The sequence below is a fragment of the Thalassophryne amazonica genome, chromosome 2 (genome assembly GCF_902500255.1).
Source record: "Thalassophryne amazonica chromosome 2, fThaAma1.1, whole genome shotgun sequence".
Taxonomy (NCBI): Eukaryota; Metazoa; Chordata; class Actinopteri; order Batrachoidiformes; family Batrachoididae; genus Thalassophryne; species Thalassophryne amazonica.
The window spans coordinates 140,090,538-140,109,347 of NC_047104.1; the positions used below are offsets into that span (position 1 = coordinate 140,090,538).

Here is an 18,810-nt window from a genome sequence, read left to right on the forward strand (position 1 = left end):
AATTCATTGATGGCAGTACAGTTGATGCAAGAACCAGCACATCTGCTCGGCCCGTTTGTTGTATTTACAAGGTGTTAGAGATGTGGGCATCCAGTGTAACACTTTTGCCAAATCAACACACAGATCCACTTCAGATCTGCTGTGATGACCTCAAGTGAAAACAAGAGAACTTGAGGAGACTTTTCATCATATGTCAGCACAACAATGATGGACATATGGGGCCCTATCTGCCAACCACTAAACAGCACAATGAAGCCGTCACTGCTCATTTCCACCCAATGCTAGGAATGCAAAAAAAACAAAACAAAACTGAAACCTGCCCTATGTACAGTTACTATTGTCATGCTCAGATGTTTGTCATTATACAGTAGTGTGGAGTTAAAATTCTCATTAATATTTGTAAATGCACACAGGGTGATCTACAAATAATCATTGATTTGCAAATGTGTTCAGATATCCACAAATGCAAATTTCATATTTGTAACTTGTAAATTAGTCTTTGCAAATGATGTTATATTTGCAAATATAAAACTTAATTTGTAAAAAAAAAAAAAATTACATTTGTAAATCTGGAAATTGTATTTGTGAATTGAGTTTCAGCATTTGTGGATCACCAATTAGACGCATTCATCGCTTTCCTCTGCAACGTCATTTTGAGACATTCTTTTCGTGAACACAGATCCACAAACAAATGCCGACTGATTTACAAATACACACTCATGCACACTGGACATCCACTAGATGGCAGTGTGGTTCTATTCATTGATGTGGCAAGGTGAAACTATATGCTCCCGGATGACTCTTTAATCGTGATCGTTACTATTTAAAATGCTTATCGCAAAGTGTTCTTTTTTCTTTTTTTTTTACGACATAATGCAAGTTTTATAAGTCCGCGGACACTGATCTGTGTGTTACAGATACAAATCAGTTTCCTTTGATCCGCGGAGCCTGGCTGTTGCGACAGTTGTCGTAAAGCGGGACTGGTTGGTTGCTGCGGTAACGCTGTGTAACTCCTGAGCGAAGCTTAGCTAAATGTAGCAACTTTTAGAACTTTCAAGTTTTTAAAAGAAGAATTTTGCAGCATGTCTGTGTCACAGAGCACGCACAGGCGCAATGCTGTTTAATATGCTTATTTGAACCACTGCGTTAGAGTACAACACTAACACCCCCGCCCCCTTTCCCATGATGAAATCTGCGGACACATAATTTTAAAAAATAATTCAGCTTGCCACATCAATGAATAGAACCACACTGCCATCTAGTGGATATCCAGTGTGCGTGTGTATTTGTGAATCAGTCGGCATTTGTTTGTGGATCTGTTCGTGAAAAGTGTCTCAAAATGACGTCACAAAGGAAAGCGATGAATGCGTGTAATTGGTGATCCACAAATGCTGAAACTCAATTCACAAATACAATTTCCAGTTTTACAAAAGTAATTTTTTTTTTTTTTACAAATTGTTTTATATTTGCAAATACATTATTTGCAAAGACCAATTTACAAGTTACAAATATGAAATTTGCATTTGTGGATATCTGAACACATTTGCAAATCAATGATTATTTGTAGATCACCCTGTGTGCATTTACACTACTGGCCTCTACTGGTGGTTGGCTCTCACTGCGGTATTGTATCACTTCCTGTTCCGGAGCACAGCGGTGTTTTTCTGTATCTGTTAGCTGTTTAATCTGCGCAGTTAGATTGATCTAGTTATCTAGATTACGATTTGTTTCCCAGTGTAATCTTTACGTGCCTTAACTAAAGCACTCCTTCTGCTGAATCACCTCTAAATTATTTACACATTATTCACTTTGCGTGTTTTTAGGAATCCGCTAGCTTAGCGTAGCTACTAGCTCTTAGCCGATTTAGCATGGCGGCTTCTCCTGTCTCTCCCGCACTTTTCTGATCTGGGTGTGAAATGTTTAGTTATTCCTCGGCCTCCTTTAGCAGTAACAGTACTTGTAATAAGTGTAGCTTATTCGTAGCTTTGGAGGCCAGGCTGGGCGAATTGGAGACTCGGCTCCGCACCGTGGAAAATTCTACAGCTAGCCAGGCCCCTGTAGTCGGTGCGGACCAAGGTAGCTTAGCCGCCGTTAGTTTCCCCCTGGCAGATCCCGAGCAGCCGGGAAAGCAGGCCGACTGGGTGACTGTGAGGAGGAAGCGTAGCCCTAAACAGAAGCCCCGTGTACACCGCCAACCCGTTCACATCTCTAACCGTTTTTCCCCACTCGACGACACACCCGCCGAGGATCAAACTCTGGTTATTGGCGACTCTATTTTGCGAAATGTGAAGTTAGCGACACCAGCAACCATAGTCAATTGTCTTCCGGGGGCCAGAGCAGGCGACATTGAAGGAAATTTGAAACTGCTGGCTAAGGCTAAGCGTAAAATTGGTAAGATTGTAATTCACGTCGGCAGTAATGACACCCGGTTACGCCAATCGGAGGTCACTAAAATTAACATTAAATCGGTGTGTAACTTTGCAAAAACAATGTCGGACTCTGTAGTTTTCTCTGGGCCCCTCCCCAATCAGACCGGGAGTGACATGTTTAGCCGCATGTTCTCCTTGAATTGCTGGCTGTCTGAGTGGTGTCCAAAAAATGAGGTGGGCTTCATAGATAATTGGCAAAGCTTCTGGGGAAAACCTGGTCTTGTTAGGAGAGACGGCATCCATCCCACTTTGGACGGAGCAGCTCTCATTTCTAGAAATCTGGCCAATTTTCTTAAATCCTCCAAACCGTGACTATCCAGGGTTGGGACCAGGAAGCAGAGTTGTAGTCTTACACACCTCTCTGCAGCTTCTCTCCCCCTGCCATCCCCTCATTACCCCATCCCCGTAGAGACGGTGCCTGCTCCCAGACCACCAATAACCAGCAAAAATCTATTTAAGCATAAAAATTCAAAAAGAAAAAATAATATAGCACCTTCAACTGCACCATAGACTAAAACAGTTAAATGTGGTCTATTAAACATTAGGTCTCTCTCTTCTAAGTCCCTGTTGGTAAATGATATAATAATTGATCAACATATTGATTTATTCTACCTTACAGAAACCTGGTTACAGCAGGATGAATATGTTAGTTTAAATGAGTCAACACCCCCGAGTCACACTAACTGTCAGAATGCTCGTAGCACGGGCCGGGGCGGAGGATTAGCAGCAATCTTCCACTCCAGCTTATTAATTAATCAAAAACCCAGACAGAGCTTTAATTCATTTGAAAGCTTGACTCTTAGTCTTGTCCATCCAAATTGGAAGTCCCAAAAAACAGTTTTATTTGTTATTATCTATCATCCACCTGGTCGTTACTGTGAGTTTCTCTGTGAATTTTCAGACCTTTTGTCTGACTTAGTGCTTAGCTCAGATAAGATAATTATAGTGGGCGATTTTAACATCCACACAGATGCTGAGAATGACAGCCTCAACACTGCATTTAATCTATTATTAGACTCTATTGGCTTTGCTCAAAAAGTAAATGAGTCCACCCACCACTTTAATCATATCTTAGATCTTGTTCTGACTTATGGTATGGAAATAGAAGACTTAACAGTATTCCCTGAAAACTCCCTTCTGTCTGATCATTTCTTAATAACATTTACATTTACTCTGATGGACTACCCAGCAGTGGGGAATAAGTTTCATTACACTAGAAGTCTTTCAGAAAGCGCTGTAACTAGGTTTAAGGATATGATTCCTTCTTTATGTTCTCTAATGCCATATACCAACACAGTGCAGAGTAGCTACCTAAACTCTGTAAGTGAGATAGAGTATCTCGTCAGTAGTTTTACATCCTCATTGAAGACAACTTTGGATGCTGTAGATCCTCTAAAAAAGAGAGCTTTAAATCAGAAGTGCCTGACTCCGTTGTATAACTCACAAACTCGTAGCTTAAAGCAGATAACCCGTAAGTTGGAGAGGAAATGGCGTCTCACTAATTTAGAAGATCTTCACTTAGCCTGGAAAAAGTCTGTTGCTCTATAAAAAAGCCCTCCGTAAAGCTAGGACATCTTTCTACTCATCACTAATTGAAGAAAATAAGAACCCCAGGTTTCTTTTCAGCACTGTAGCCAGGCTGACAAAGAGTCAGAGCTCTATTGAGCTGAGTATTCCATTAACTTTAACTAGTAATGACTTCATGACTTTCTTTGCTAACAAAATTTTAACTATTAGAGAAAAAATTACTCATAACCATCCCAAAGACGTATCGTTATCTTTGGCTGCTTTCAGTGATGCCGGTATTTGGTTAGACTCTTTCTCTCCGATTGTTCCGTCTGAGTTATTTTCATTAGTTACTTCATCCAAACCATCAACATGTTTATTAAACCCCATTCCTACCAGGCTGCTCAAGGAAGCCCTACCATTATTTAATGCTTCGATCTTAAATATGATCAATCTATCTTTGTTAGTTGGCTATGTACCACAGGCTTTTAAGGTGGCAGTAATTAAACCATTACTTAAAAAGCCATCACTTGACCCAGCTATCTTAGCTAATTATAGGCCAATCTCCAACCTTCCTTTTCTCTCAAAAATTCTTGAAAGGGTAGTTGTAAAACAGCTAACTGATCATCTGCAGAGGAATGGTCTATTTGAAGAGTTTCAGTCAGGTTTTAGAATTCATCATAGTACAGAAACAGCATTAGTGAAGGTTACAAATGATCTTCTTATGGCCTCGGACAGTGGACTCATCTCTGTGCTTGTTCTGTTAGACCTCAGTGCTGCTTTTGATACTGTTGACCATAAAATTTTATTAGAGATTAGAGCATGCCATAGGTATTAAAGGCACTGCGCTGCGGTGGTTTGAATCATATTTGTCTAATAGATTACAATTTGTTCATGTAAATGGGGAATCTTCTTCACAGACTAAAGTTAATTATGGAGTTCCACAAGGTTCTGTGCTAGGACCAATTTTATTCACTTTATACATGCTTCCCTTAGGCAGTATTATTAGACGGTATTGCTTAAATTTTCATTGTTACGCAGATGATACCCAGCTTTATCTATCCATGAAGCCAGAGGACACACACCAATTAGCTAAACTGCAGGATTGTCTTACAGACATAAAGACATGGATGACCTCTAATTTCCTGCTTTTAAACTCAGATAAAACTGAAGTTATTGTACTTGGCCCCACAAATCTTAGAAACATAGTGTCTAACCAGATCCTTACTCTGGATGGCATTACCCTGACCTCTAGTAATACTGTGAGAAATCTTGGAGTCATTTTTTATCAGGATATGTCATTCAAAGCGCATATTAAACAAATATGTAGGACTGCTTTTTTGCATTTACGCAATATCGCTAAAATCAGAAAGGTCTTGTCTCAGAGTGATGCTGAAAAACTAATTCATGCATTTATTTCCTCTAGGCTGGACTATTGTAATTCATTATCAGGTTGTCCTAAAAGTTCCCTAAAAAGCCTTCAGTTAATTCAAAATGCTGCAGCTAGAGTACTGACGGGGACTAGAAGGAGAGAGCATATCTCACCCATATTGGCCTCTCTTCATTGGCTTCCTGTTAATTCTAGAATAGAATTTAAAATTCTTCTTCTTACTTATAAGGTTTTGAATAATCAGGTCCCATCTTATCTTAGGGACCTCGTAGTACCATATCACCCCAATAGAGCGCTTCGCTCTCAGACTGCAGGCTTACTTGTAGTTCCTAGGGTTTGTAAGAGTAAAATGGGAGGCAGAGCCTTCAGCTTTCAGGCTCCTCTCTTATGGAACCAGCTCCCAATTCAGATCAGGGAGACAGACACCCTCTCTACTTTTAAGATTAGGCTTAAAACTTTCCTTTTTGCTAAAGCTTATAGTTAGGGCTGGATCAGGTGACCCTGAACCATCCCTTAGTTATGCTGCTATAGACGTAGACTGCTGGGGGGTTCCCATGATGCACTGTTTCTTTCTCTTTTTGCTCTGTATGCACCACTCTGCATTTAATCATTAGTGATCGATCTCTGCTCCCCTCCACAGCATGTCTTTTTCCTGGTTCTCTCCCTCAGCCCCAACCAGTCCCAGCAGAAGACTGCCCCTCCCTGAGCCTGGTTCTGCTGGAGGTTTCTCCTGTTAAAAGGGAGTTTTTCCTTCCCACTGTAGCCAAGTGCTTGCTCACAGGGGGTCGTTTTGACCGTTGGGGTTTTACATAATTATTGTATGGCCTTGCCTTACAATATAAAGCGCCTTGGGGCAACTGTTTGTTGTGATTTGGCGCTATATAAAAAAATTGATTGATTTACAAATATTGAGACAATTTTAACTCCATACAGTAGTGTTCAGCATAATAGTAGTGCTATGTATCTAAAAAGATTAATGCAGGTTTTGAGTATATTTCCTATTGTTACATGGGAAACAAGGTACCAGTAGATTCAGTAGATTCTCACAAATCCAACAAGACCAAGCATTCATGATATGCACACTCTTAAGGCTATGAAATTGGGCTATTAGTAAAAAAAAAAAGTAGAAAAGGGGGTGTTCACAATAATAGTAGTGTGGCATTGTCAGTGAGTTTGTCAATTTTGTGGAACAAACAGGTGTGAATCAGGTGTCCCCTATTTAAGGATGAAGCCAGCACCTGTTCCAACATGCTTTTCTCTTTGAAAGCCTGAGGAAAATGGGACTCACCCATTGATGATCCAAGACAGTCCAGGATGATCAAAGACAGTCTGGAGTTACCTGTAAGTGCTGTGAGTTAGAAGACGCCTGTGTGAAGCTAATTTATTTGCAAGAATCCCCTGCAAAGTCCCTCTGGGAAATTGTAACCTCTTCTGCACATCTTTTATTTAACAAAGAACACATCAACTGGCCTAAAGAGAAATGGAGGAATATTTTGTGGACTGATGAGAGTAAAATTTTTCTTTTTGGGTCAAAGGGCCGCAGACAGTTTGTGAGACAACACCCAAACTCTGAATTCAAGCCACAGTTCACAGTGAAGCATGGTGGTGCAAGCATCATGATATGGGCATGTTTCTCCTACTATGGTGTTGGGCCTATATATCACATACCAGGTATCATGGATCAGTTTGGATATGTCAAAATACTTGAAGAGGTCATGTTGCCTTATGCTGAAGAGGACATGCCCTTGAAATGGGTGTTTCAACAAGACAATGACCCCAAGCACACTAGTAAACCAGCAAAATCTTGGTTCCAAACCAACAGAATTAATGCCTCGCAGATGTGAAGAAATCATGAAAAACTGTGGTTATACAACTAAATACTAGTTTAGTGATTCACAGGATTGCTAAAAAAGCAGTTTGAAAACATTGAAAAACACAAATTTTGTAACTATCATATTTTAAGTCTGGTTTCTTCCCAGGTGGAGTTGGACAAGGGTTGGTACAGGTGTGGTCGGAGGAGGAAAAGTCTTTTGTAGGAGATACTCAAATGCTAAAGAAGGCCAAGGGGACGGCCATGTTTCACCTGGCCACAAACGATAGATGGTTATTTAAGAGGGGTGGGAATGGACCATTTGTCTTCCTGTGTAGTTGACTTCCAGGACCCAAGGCATTTCTGTGGTGTTGTGGATATGGTAAAGTGCAACAGCAGCAGCACATGCTCCCAGATGACTTGCTCAAATGCTTCACCTCAGGGAGCCATGGTGGATGACTGCTGCTCCTGTGCACATGCACTGATGGTTTGTGCACATAAACATTTCCTCGCCAGAAAAACTTCTCACTTCTGTGTTCACCACCTAAATAGCAACATGCCAGTTGCTGGGGCACCTATCTCTTGAAAAAAATGAAAGGTGACACTGGAATTATTATGCCCACTTACCAATGATTGCATGAAATTATGTACTTTTCTTAAAAGGTGAAAAGTGGTCAAAAAAATGACAAGTAGCTGCATGTAGATTTTAGCCATAAGTGAGTTTATTACTGATCTTGTATGATCATAAAACTTTTATCAATAGAATGTATTCAATTATCTGGCATACAATCTGCATAATAATTAAAACAGTAGTCATTGTAAATGAGGTTCTTAAGTAATTTTTTACACTTATATAGTGGGGAAAATAAGTATTTGATCCCGTCAGTTTTGCAGGTTGTCCCACCTACAAAGAATGGAGAGGTATGTAATTTTTATCGTAGGCACACTTCAACTGTAAGAGTGAGAATCTAAAAAAACAAAAAAATCATTGTATGATTTTTAAGTAATTAATTAGCATTTTATTGCATGAAATAAGTATCTGACCCCCTACTGACCAGCAAGAATTCTGGCTCTCACAGACCTGTTAATTTTTCTTTAAGAAGCCCTCTTATTCTGCACTCTTTACCTGTATTAATTGCACCTGTTTGAACTTGTTACCTGTATAAAAGACACCTGTTCACACAATCAATCACACTCCAACCTGTCCACCATAGACAAGACCAAAGAGCTGTCTAAGGACACCAGGGACAAAACTGTAGACCTGCACAAGGCTGGGATGGACTACAGAACAGGCAAGCAGCTTGGTAGAAGACAACAACTGTTATGATTATTTATTAGAAAGTGGAAGAAACACAAGATGACTGTCAATCTCCCTCAGCCTGGGATTCCATTTAAGATGTCACTTTGTGGGGTAAGGATGATTCTGAGAAAGCTCAGAACTACACAGGAGGACCTGGTCAATGACCTGAAGAGAGCTGGGACCACAGTCACAAAGATTACATTAGTAACACATGATGCTGTCATGGTTTAAAATCCTGCAGGGCAGCAAGGTCCCCCTGCTCAAGCCAGCACATGTCCAGGCCCGTTTGAAGTTCACCAGTGACCATCTGGATGATCCAGAGGAGACATGGGAGAAGGACATGTGGTCACATGAGACCAAAATAGAGCTTTTTGCAATCAACTCCACTTACCATGTTTAGAGGATGAGAACAACCCCAAGAAAACCATCCCGACCGTGAAGCATGGGGGTGGAAACATCATACTCTGGGGGTGCTCTTCTGGAAAGGGGACAGGACGACTGCACCGTATTGAAGGGAGGATGGATGGGGTCATGTATTGTGAGATTTTGGCAAACAACCTCCTTCCCTCAGTAAGAGCATTGAAGATGGGTCATGGCTGGGTCTTCCAGCATGACAATGATCCCAAACACAGCCAGGGAAACTAAGGAGGGGCTCCATAAGAAGCATTTCAAGGTCCTGGAGTGGCATAGCCAGTCTCCAGACCTGAACTCAATAGAAAATCTTTGGAGGGAGCTGAAACTCCAAACCTGTAATATCGAGAGCTCTGTATGGAGGAGTGGACCAAAATCCCTGTTGCAGTGTGTGAAAACTTGGTCAAGAACTACAGGAAATGTCTGACCTCTGTAATGGCAGACAAATGTTTCTGTACCAATTGTTAAGCTCTGTTTTCCTAGGGGATCAAATACTTATTTCATGCAATAAAATGCAAATTAATTATTTAAAAATCATACTATGAGATTTTCTGTTTTTTTTTTTATAGATTCTGTCTCTCACAGTTGAAGTGTACCTACGATAACAATTACAGACCTCTCCATTCTTTGTAGGTAGGAAAACCTGCAAAACTGACAGGGGATGAAATACTTATTTTCCTCACTGTATCTCTAGCAATAAAATTACCACCACACCTACCAGCCCCCCCCCCCCCCAACCAGGGCCTTCTTGACACCCCGCCCCCATTTTAAGCATTTGTCTTTAAGTAGTCTAGGCATTTCTAGTCCAGTTTCAGCTTGTATACCTCATGCATATGCAAGTGTACACTTTATACATATACAGTTCATAATAATAATAATAATAATAATACACATGGTGTTAAAAGTACAATTCACGCTTGCATGCAGAAAATCGGTCCCACTGTATCAAGTATCTTAGTGTACCGCAGCATTTTAGTTTGAGTTTATCAAACCTGCTTTCATTTTTTGTGTACTGACTTTGTAAGTTTTACTTTGAAGGACTTCTCCCTGTGTATTACAGTACATGCACACACACACAGAGGGAGGAAAAAAAACTGCTGTTCACAATGATAATCCACAAATATTGTGTGATCATTTGTTCCCTTTCTGCATTATCTGTGTAATTGATGAGGTAATTGGGATTTCAAACCAATGTGATTTCAGATCACTCGCGCATTACATGTCCACATCTGGTTCTGGATATCTCCTCTGTATTTTGAATTGGTGGCATTTACCCTCAGGCTATTTTGGACTGGACTACATTCATTTTGGGATACTTTTGGATCTGCTCTGTATTTAGTACTGACCTGTAGAGTTCCTGTCTGAAACCAAAAGTACATAGATTTACTAATATTTTTTTTTCTTCAAGCTTCATTTTGTATTATTTGGTTATCAGTCAAGTGAAACCAGCTTTACAAGATTGTTGTGCAGTTTGTCAAAGACATGGTGATAAATTATCCGGGTAACCTGCATGGATTCAGCACCCCAACTAGTGAATAATTTGCCAAATGTGGTTTCTTCGACTCACCATTTAAGTGTTTAACATATTTAGAGAGGAAGAGATTTGGGTGTGTGCTTCCTATTCTGATGCTGAAAGGCAGATTTATGTACTGAATCAAGCGTTTTGATTTGCTAACCAATGTGGGCTTCAGTGCTGAAGTTGACGCGGCTGCATAGGGCTTGTATGCTACAGCCTTGTCATTCATACGATGACAGATGATTGAGTGACAGGAATACCCTCAAAAAGCTCATGCACCGCAAAAACATGGTTCTTGTTCTCTTACAGGTTAATATGACAACAAAAAGGCTTGAATGTCATCCCCTGAGTCACAAAAGGAATCCAGGATACACCCTGGGCAGGTCCACAGTCAACTGTACACAAATCAGTAATTCCCAGCAAGAAATAGGGTAATTTTAGGGTATACAAATAATGAATGTTTGAGTTCAATGGTACAACTATTTCATGAGGTTGAATGGTTTGCTCCAGCTTTCACCGAATTAAATATTCGTTCCATTGAAAGAATGTAAAAACATTCATTATTTGTTTTATTCAACGGCAAAAATAGATATTTGTCATTTGATATTTTATTATATAACGGCTAAAATCGATCCCTGTCATTTGACATTTTATTAATTTATAAAAAACAGAAAAGGGACTTACATTTTGGTGTTCCACTGCTGCTAAAGTCCAACACGAACTTTAAACAGGAGTCCAAATTGTGACGTGTAGTCTGGTGATCCCGTGCACCGACTTCGCACTTTGATTAAAAAAAAAAAAAAAAAAAAACCTGTGGAGCTCCTCAGTCCAGCCAATAATCATATCAGCTTTTCATGCACCCAGATGGCAGCGGAGTGGATTTTTGTGTGTGTTACAAGAACTAGCACCTTCAGTTATCTCAATCAAATCATCATCTTGCTTGTGTTGTCCTGCTTGCGCGCGCCCACAACCGGGACAGCGCTTGTGCGCATGTGTACTACCAAAAAAAAAAAAAAAAAACTACTTCCTCAGTGCAGTGAAGAAAAAAAAAAAAACACACATCAGAAATTAGTCCAGCTTTTCGTTCTAACGCCCTACTAACAGCCTCCACATGGCTTGCAGCGCAGTGGATTTGTTTTGTGTGTGCATGGAGTGCAGTGCCAAAGGTATGGAACCAAATTGCACTCTAAATGCAATGCAACACAAATGGGACGAATAATCCATATCATGTGACATACAAAGCACCAATCAAATGACAAGGACCCACTCAGCTGTTATATAACAGGAGTTATTAACTCGATGGAATTAGTTATAATTCCTGGCAAACAGGTGTTGCAGAAATTCTACAAGATCTGCTAAGTGAAAAGATCTTCACTTAGCCTGGAAAAAGAGTCTGTTGCTCTATAAAAAAGCCCTCCGTAAAGCTAGGACATCTTACTACTCATCACTAATTGAAGAAAATGAAAACAACCCCAGGTTTCTTTTCAGCACTGTAGCCAGGCTGACAAAGAGTCAGAGCTCCATTGAGCCGAGTATTCCTTTAACTTTAACTAGTAATGACTTCATGACTTTCTTTGCTAATATAATTTTAACTATTAAAGAAAAAAATTACTCATAACCATCCCAAAGACATATCGTTATCTTTGGCTGCTTTCAGTAATGCTGGTATTTGGTTAGACTCTTTCTCTCCGATTGTTCTGAGTTATTTTCATTAGTTACTTCCTCCAAACCATCAACATGTCTATTAGACCCCATTCCTACCAGGATGCTCAAGGAAGCCCTACCATTAATTAATGCTTCAATCTTGAATATGATCAATCTATCTTTATTAGCTGGCTATGTACCACAGGCTTTTAAGGTGGTAGTAATTAAACCATTACTTAAAAAGCCATCACTTGACCCAGCTATCTTAGCTAATTATAGGCCAATCTCCAACCTTCCTTTTCTCTCAAAAATTCTTGAAAGGGTAGTTGTAAAACAGCAAACTGATCATCTGCAGAGGAATAGTCTATTTGAAGAGTTTCAGTCAGGTTTGAGAATTCATCATAGTACAGAAAGAGCATTAGTGAAGGTTACAAATGATCTTCTTATGGCCTCAGACAGTGGACTCATCTCTGTGCTTGTCCTGTTAGACCTCAGTGCTGCTTTTGATACTGTTGACCATAAAATTTTATTACAGAGATTAGAGCATGCCATAGGTATTAAAGGCACTGCGCTGCGGTGGTTTGAATCATATTTATCTAATAGATTACAATTTGTTCATGTAAATGGGGAGTCTTCTTCACAGACTAAGGTTAATTATGGAGTTCCACAAGGTTCTGTGCTAGGACCAATTTTATTCACTTTATACATGCTTCCCTTAGGCAGTATTATTAGAAAGCATTGCTTAAATTTTCATTGTTACGCAGATGATACCCAGCTTTATCTATCCATGAAGCCAGAGGACACACACCAATTAGTTAAACTGCAGGAACGTCTTACAGACATAAAGACATGGATGACCTCTAATTTCCTGCTTTTAAATTCAGATAAAACTGAAGTTATTGTACTTGGCCCCACAAATCTTAGAAACATAGTGTCTAACCAGATCCTTACTCTGGATGGCATTACCCTGACCTCCAGTAATACTGTGAGAAATCTTGGAGTCATTTTTGATCAGGATATGTCCTTCAATGCGCATATTAAGCAAATATGTAGGACTGCTTTTTTGCATTTGCGCAATATCTCTAAAATTAGAAAGGTCTTGTCTCAGAGTGATGCTGAAAAACTAATTCATGCATTTATTTCCTCTAGGCTGGACTACTGTAATTCATTATCAGGTTGTCCTAAAAGTTCCCTGAAAAGCCAATACAACACTGTTCCTTTGAGAATGCGATGAAAAGTGCACAGAAGTGGTGTACGGATTGTCAGAGTTAATGAAAAGCTCTGCAGCCTTTTGACGTCAACCCTTCACATTCTTCATTACAACGTGGTTATGACAGCCAGGTCTGTTGTTGTTTTACTGCATCAGGCAGCTGGAACTTGGTAAGAAGTCCTGGACGTAAGTGATCACTGCCTTGGACAGATAGGTCATCGTACCATAGCGGCCACTAGGGGCGCTATCATAGAAGAAGTTGCAGATACCAGTGGCTGGGTCCTTCTCGAGGAAATAATCACTGGCACTGTGCGATTTCTGGGAAGTAGAAACTGAAGTGGTGGCACTGCTCATCAATAAATATAGTGCCGTGAGGAATGTGGTATTACCTGATCATTGAGGAAAAAGTCATTGGCCAAGTGTAGGATGCGGTCCACCTGGATGATACCACCAATGGTGTCCACATCCACATCTGCCACCAGACCCAGAACCATCACAGTTTCAACCAGTAGCTGTCTGTACTCTGGCTGAGGGACGTGGTTCAGGACAGACTCTACTTGGACCGCAAACTTGATCTCTCCTTCAGTCATCTGCAGAGAACAAAAGTTAGAGAGACAAGCCAACTTGACAGCACTATACCCCCTAGAGGTATGGAATGGTATGAAAATATTCTTAAGAACTGTACAGCATGGTGAGTACACTGCATTTATTCTCCTGTTTATTGTATCTTCAAGTCAATTTTCAAATCAATTTATCTATAAAGCACCAACCAAAAAACATAAAAAGCCTCAACATGCTTCACACAAGTAAGGTCTAACCTTAATGACGCCCAAACAAGCACTGTACAGTGGTAAGGAAAAAAACTTCAAGTGTTTTTATAGGAAGAAACCTCAAGCAGGCCAGACTCAGTGAGGTGACCATCTGCTTTAGCCATAATAATAACAACATAAATAAAACAAAAGCACATTAAAGAACTGTCAAAAATGACAGACAGATATGCTGCTGTACAGCAACCATACACATATCAGTTTCCCTCAGAATAGTGGCTCATAACCCTGCTCCTCAACTACCACCTACACATTTTCCAGCTCTCCCTGCTCTGCCACAAGCTGATTAGCTCGTTCAGGTATCTGTTAGTATTTGATTAGCTGCACACCTCAATGAGTTTGAGAACAACTGCCCTCATATTTTTTTTTCAGGCCTAGTGGTACTCATGGAATCTTGAGAAGCATTGCGTGAAAAAATGAGAGGCGTTCAGAAATGCAAAAGCTAAATTTAAGTGGTGTGCTCATTATTTATGTAATCCTGCCACAATACCAAAATGCTAGGATCACCCAGTTTCAGTTTTACTACCACCAAGAACTGTATGGGTGCAAACAACGAATTTGTGCATGGGTGATTCTTTAACTACGGGCACTATTGGCCTTGTAAATGTAATTTCCACCACACCATTGCCTTACAATATAAAGCGCCTTGGGGCAACTGTTTGTTGTGATTTGGCGCTATATACATGTGCTCTGATGTCACTGTTTATCTCCATAGAAACTATCCAAACAATCTTTCATACAAACTGTTTAAAGGGACATTACAGTGTTGTGGTGGAAATTACGGCAATAGGGTAGGACTACATTTTGTTTTAAAAAAAATCACAACAGTTGTATGACATTGAATACCCCAATTATGTTTTGATTATTTTACTGATATTTTATTCAGAGATATTTTAAAACATTAGAAAAAATGTTTCTTTACCATTCATTTTTATCATTGAAGATCAAAAGTCTGGGTGTGGGCCAAGCACAAAACGGCAATATTTCAAATCAAATCAATTTTATTTATATAGCGCCAAATCACAACAAACAGTTGCCCCAAGGCGCTTTATATTGTAAGGCAAGGCCATACAATAATTACGGAAAAACCCCAACGGTCAAAACGACCCCCTGTGAGCAAGCACTTGGCAACAGTGGGAAGGAAAAACTCCCTTTTAACAGGAAGAAACCTCCAGAAGATCCAGGCTCAGGGAGGGGCAGTCTTCTGCTGGGACTGGTTGGGGCTGAGGGAGAGAACCAGGAAAAAGACATGCTGTGGAGGGGAGCAGAGATCAATCACTAATGATTAAATGCAGAGTGGTGCATACAGAGCAAAAAGAGAAAGAAACAGTGCATCATGGGAACCCCCCAGCAGTCTACGTCTATAGCAGCATAACTAATGGATGGTTCAGGGTCACCTGATCCAGCCCTAACTATAAGCTTTAGCAAAAAGGACAGTTTTAAGCCTAATCTTAAAAGTAGAGAGGGTGTCTGTCTCCCTGATCTGAATTGGGAGCTGGTTCCAAAGGAGAGGAGCCTGAAAGCTGAAGGCTCTGCCTCCCATTCTACTCTTACAAACCCTAGGAACTACAAGTAAGCCTGCAGTCTGAGAGCGAAGCGCTCTATTGGGGTGATATGGTACTATGAGGTCCCTAAGATAAGATGGGACCTGATTATTCAAAACCTTATAAGTAAGTAGAAGAATTTTAAATTCTATTCTAGAATTAACAGGAAGCCAATGAAGAGAGACCAATATGATGCTGAAAAAAGGTGAAAAAGTCATCATAGACTACTAGAACAAATTTCTTAACACACTTTCATTGTAAAGATAACTATAAAAGTGTGAAATTTCCCCTTTTTTCTGTTTTTCATACAATATGATCAAAGGACATAATAAGTGCCCGTAGTCTAAGAATCACCAGTATAAGAAAAATTAGTGGAGGTGAAGTCCACCAATGAATGACAACCTTTTTATGTAGTCAAACTTTGTAGAGTAGACATCAGACTGCACTGATGTGGACCACAGCAGGAGCTTTTAACATAAAATGATGATTGATTAGTTGTTAAATCACTATAAAAATAATATTTACTCAACAGAAGATTGTTGTAGAAAATACCAGATTCAAAGCCTTTTGGATATGCTGAAATTATTACTGACATCCAAACAAATGGTTATTTGGCTGTAGAATTAGTTGGTGTTTTTAAAATATTTCTGGGCTGGCAGGCGACCAGGCCTGCAGTATAATACTACAGGGTACTGCATATACGAGGTCTGTGATAAAAGTAACGGACCTTATTATTTTTTCAAAAACCATATGGATTTGAATCACGTGTGATTACATGAGACATGCTTGAACCCTCGTGGGCATGCGAGAGTTTTTTCACGCCTGTCGGTTACGTCATTCGCCTGTGGGCAGTCTTTGAGTGAGGAGTCGCCCACCCTCTCGTCGATTTTTTTCATTGTTTAGGAATGGCTCAGAGACTGCTGCTTTGTTTGATAAAATTTTTTTCAAAAACTAAGGCACAACTGAGTGGACACCATTCGATAAATTCAGCTGGTTTTCGGTAAAAATTTTAACGGCTGATGAGAGATTTTGGTCTGGTAGTGTCGCTTTAAGGACAGCCCACGGCGCCTGACGGCGATCTGCGCTTCGAGGCAGCAGCGTCTCGCCGTTTCAAGTTGAAAACTTCCACATTTCAGGCTCTGTTGACCCAGTAAGTCGTCAGAGAACAGAGAACTTTCAGAAGATGTCGGCATGAGGAGTTTATTTGGACATTCCATTGTTAACGGACATTTTGTAATGAAAGAACGTGCGGGCAGAGTCGCATGTCGGGCCGGACCCGACCGCGGGGGGTCGCGACAGGAAAAACACCTCTGTTGGAAACCTTAATGGGCAAGTTGGAACATGCCCAAGCTGTTAAACAATTTCTCAGTTACTCACTTGTTGAAAGCCATCGAAAGCCACCTGAATTTTACAAATGGTTTTCAACACGGAGGTGTTTTTCCTGTCGCGGCGCACACAGATTTGCCGAGTCGTCACGGAAACGACTCGGCGAATTTGCGTGCACGTCTTTCATTACAAAATGTCCTTAAACAGTGGAATGTCTGCATAAAGTCCTCATGCCGGCCTGTTCTGAATCTTCTGTTCTCTCACGACGTCCTGGGTGAATTAAGCCTTAAATTGGAATGTTTTCAGGTCAAAACAGGCCGACGACGGCGCCTGGAAGCGCTGCGCGACGTCCCGCTCCGTGGGAAGTCCTTACACCGACAGAAACACCCCATAATCTCTCATCAGCCGTTAAACTTTTCACCGAAAACCAGCTTAGTGTCCACTCGGATATCCCTCACAGGTCCAGAAAAAATGTTGATAAAGCAACGCGTGCCGTCCGCAGCAGTTTTCAGACAAAGATATTCCGACGGGCGGGGTGGAGCACTCCTCACTCAAGGCCTGCCCACAGGTGAACGACGTCACCGACACGTGAAAAAACTCACGCATGCGCACGAGGGTTCAAGCTTGTCTGATGTAAAAACATATGAATCAAATCCATTTATTTTTTGGAAAAAAAAAAAAAAAAAAAAAAGGACCGCTTTTTTCATCACAGACCTCGTAGAGACCAGTTATTAAAACCACCGATGGCCTAAAGTGCATCCAAACAGTGAACAGCAGAGTTTCAGTAATCTGCCAGTCAGTGATCAACACCAGATCAGTCACTGCAGGAACATTCCGCAGTTTTCATCCATATGATGATTCCTTAAATCATTGGCACGCTCCAGATTTCAATGGTTCCCCTGTAGGTCTCACATGTCCCAGTCCTGGAAGGATGCTGGAGAAACCTAGTAGAATATTAGCATCTAGCAAACACAATGTCCTTAATTTAGCTTTATAGTGCAGCAGATAACTGAAACAATCTTTTAAATGGTGATACAAGCACCAAATTTGGCACAAATACTCCTTAAACATTAGTCTTTTGAAAAAGCAGACTATCCACTTGATTTTTCAATAGGCAGCCAAGTAGGGGTCAATGAAGAATTACACAAGGGTCAAAATTTACAAATGCTCTAATCATATTGAAAGGTTTCCTATGTTATTTGTCTGATCATAAAGATTACAAAAAGGTATAGTTTAGACTATCTATGATTGAATGTTATGGAGTTATGGGGTAAAAACAGCAAAAATGGTGACATACGTCATTTTCAGTTTGTACAAGGGGCCAAAAGTCAAAGTTGCTCTGTAAATATTCTCTTATCTGCTGCACTATTAGTTATTTACATGAAAAGATGAGTTTAATTTTCTTAAAAAAAAAAAACTGTGGCAGTTACCTCTCTGGTGGTAGATGACAGCAACACATATCCATCAATGGACAAACCGTGGCATTTCTGCAGGATCTTCCAGACCTTCTGGTAAAATCCTACTGGTACTCTGTTAATAGCTCCGTCCAGCCTGCGCCTCCTCAGCCACTGGCCTTGCCTGTCCTCCCAGTGCAAATGTCCATCACCAGGACCGGTGCCCACTGGGGACAAAATCCCACTGGGGGTGGAGGGGCTGCTGCATCGCTATGGATGGGGAAGGGCATAGCACAGGATAAGTCATTTAAGGGACCACAGCATTTCAACCTTGTTTCTATCCATCTGTAACACATTTATGTGCCAACAATCTTCTCCATAATATTTGGATACTGACCAAGCCAGTGTTTTAACTGGTTTAACACAATATAGCAGAGGTGTAAGCAGAAATTAATGTGACCTAAACATGCTGAGTTTCACATTTAATTTGAGGGTATTTCCAT

At 40.5% G+C, this 18,810-nt stretch overlaps 1 protein-coding gene across 4 annotated transcripts in view; it reads right to left on the minus strand.

Annotated features, from left to right (window-relative positions):
- Nucleotides 1-13,099: 13,099 nt before the first annotated feature.
- The window catches only part of phka2 (phosphorylase kinase, alpha 2 (liver)), a 72,417-nt gene continuing 66,706 nt past the window's right edge, over nt 13,100-18,810 (minus strand). For 3 of the 4 annotated variants that reach the window (XM_034194783.1, XM_034194781.1, XM_034194778.1), the window contains 3 exons: nt 18,344-18,577; nt 13,606-13,806; nt 13,100-13,534 (listed from right to left, as the gene is read on the minus strand). In XM_034194783.1, coding sequence (XP_034050674.1) covers nt 13,361-13,534; nt 13,606-13,806; nt 18,344-18,577 — 609 coding nt within the window. In that variant the 3' untranslated portion in view covers nt 13,100-13,360. The remainder of the gene's footprint in view (nt 13,535-13,605; nt 13,807-18,343; nt 18,578-18,810) is intronic. The other variant, XM_034194782.1, reaches the window with a different exon arrangement.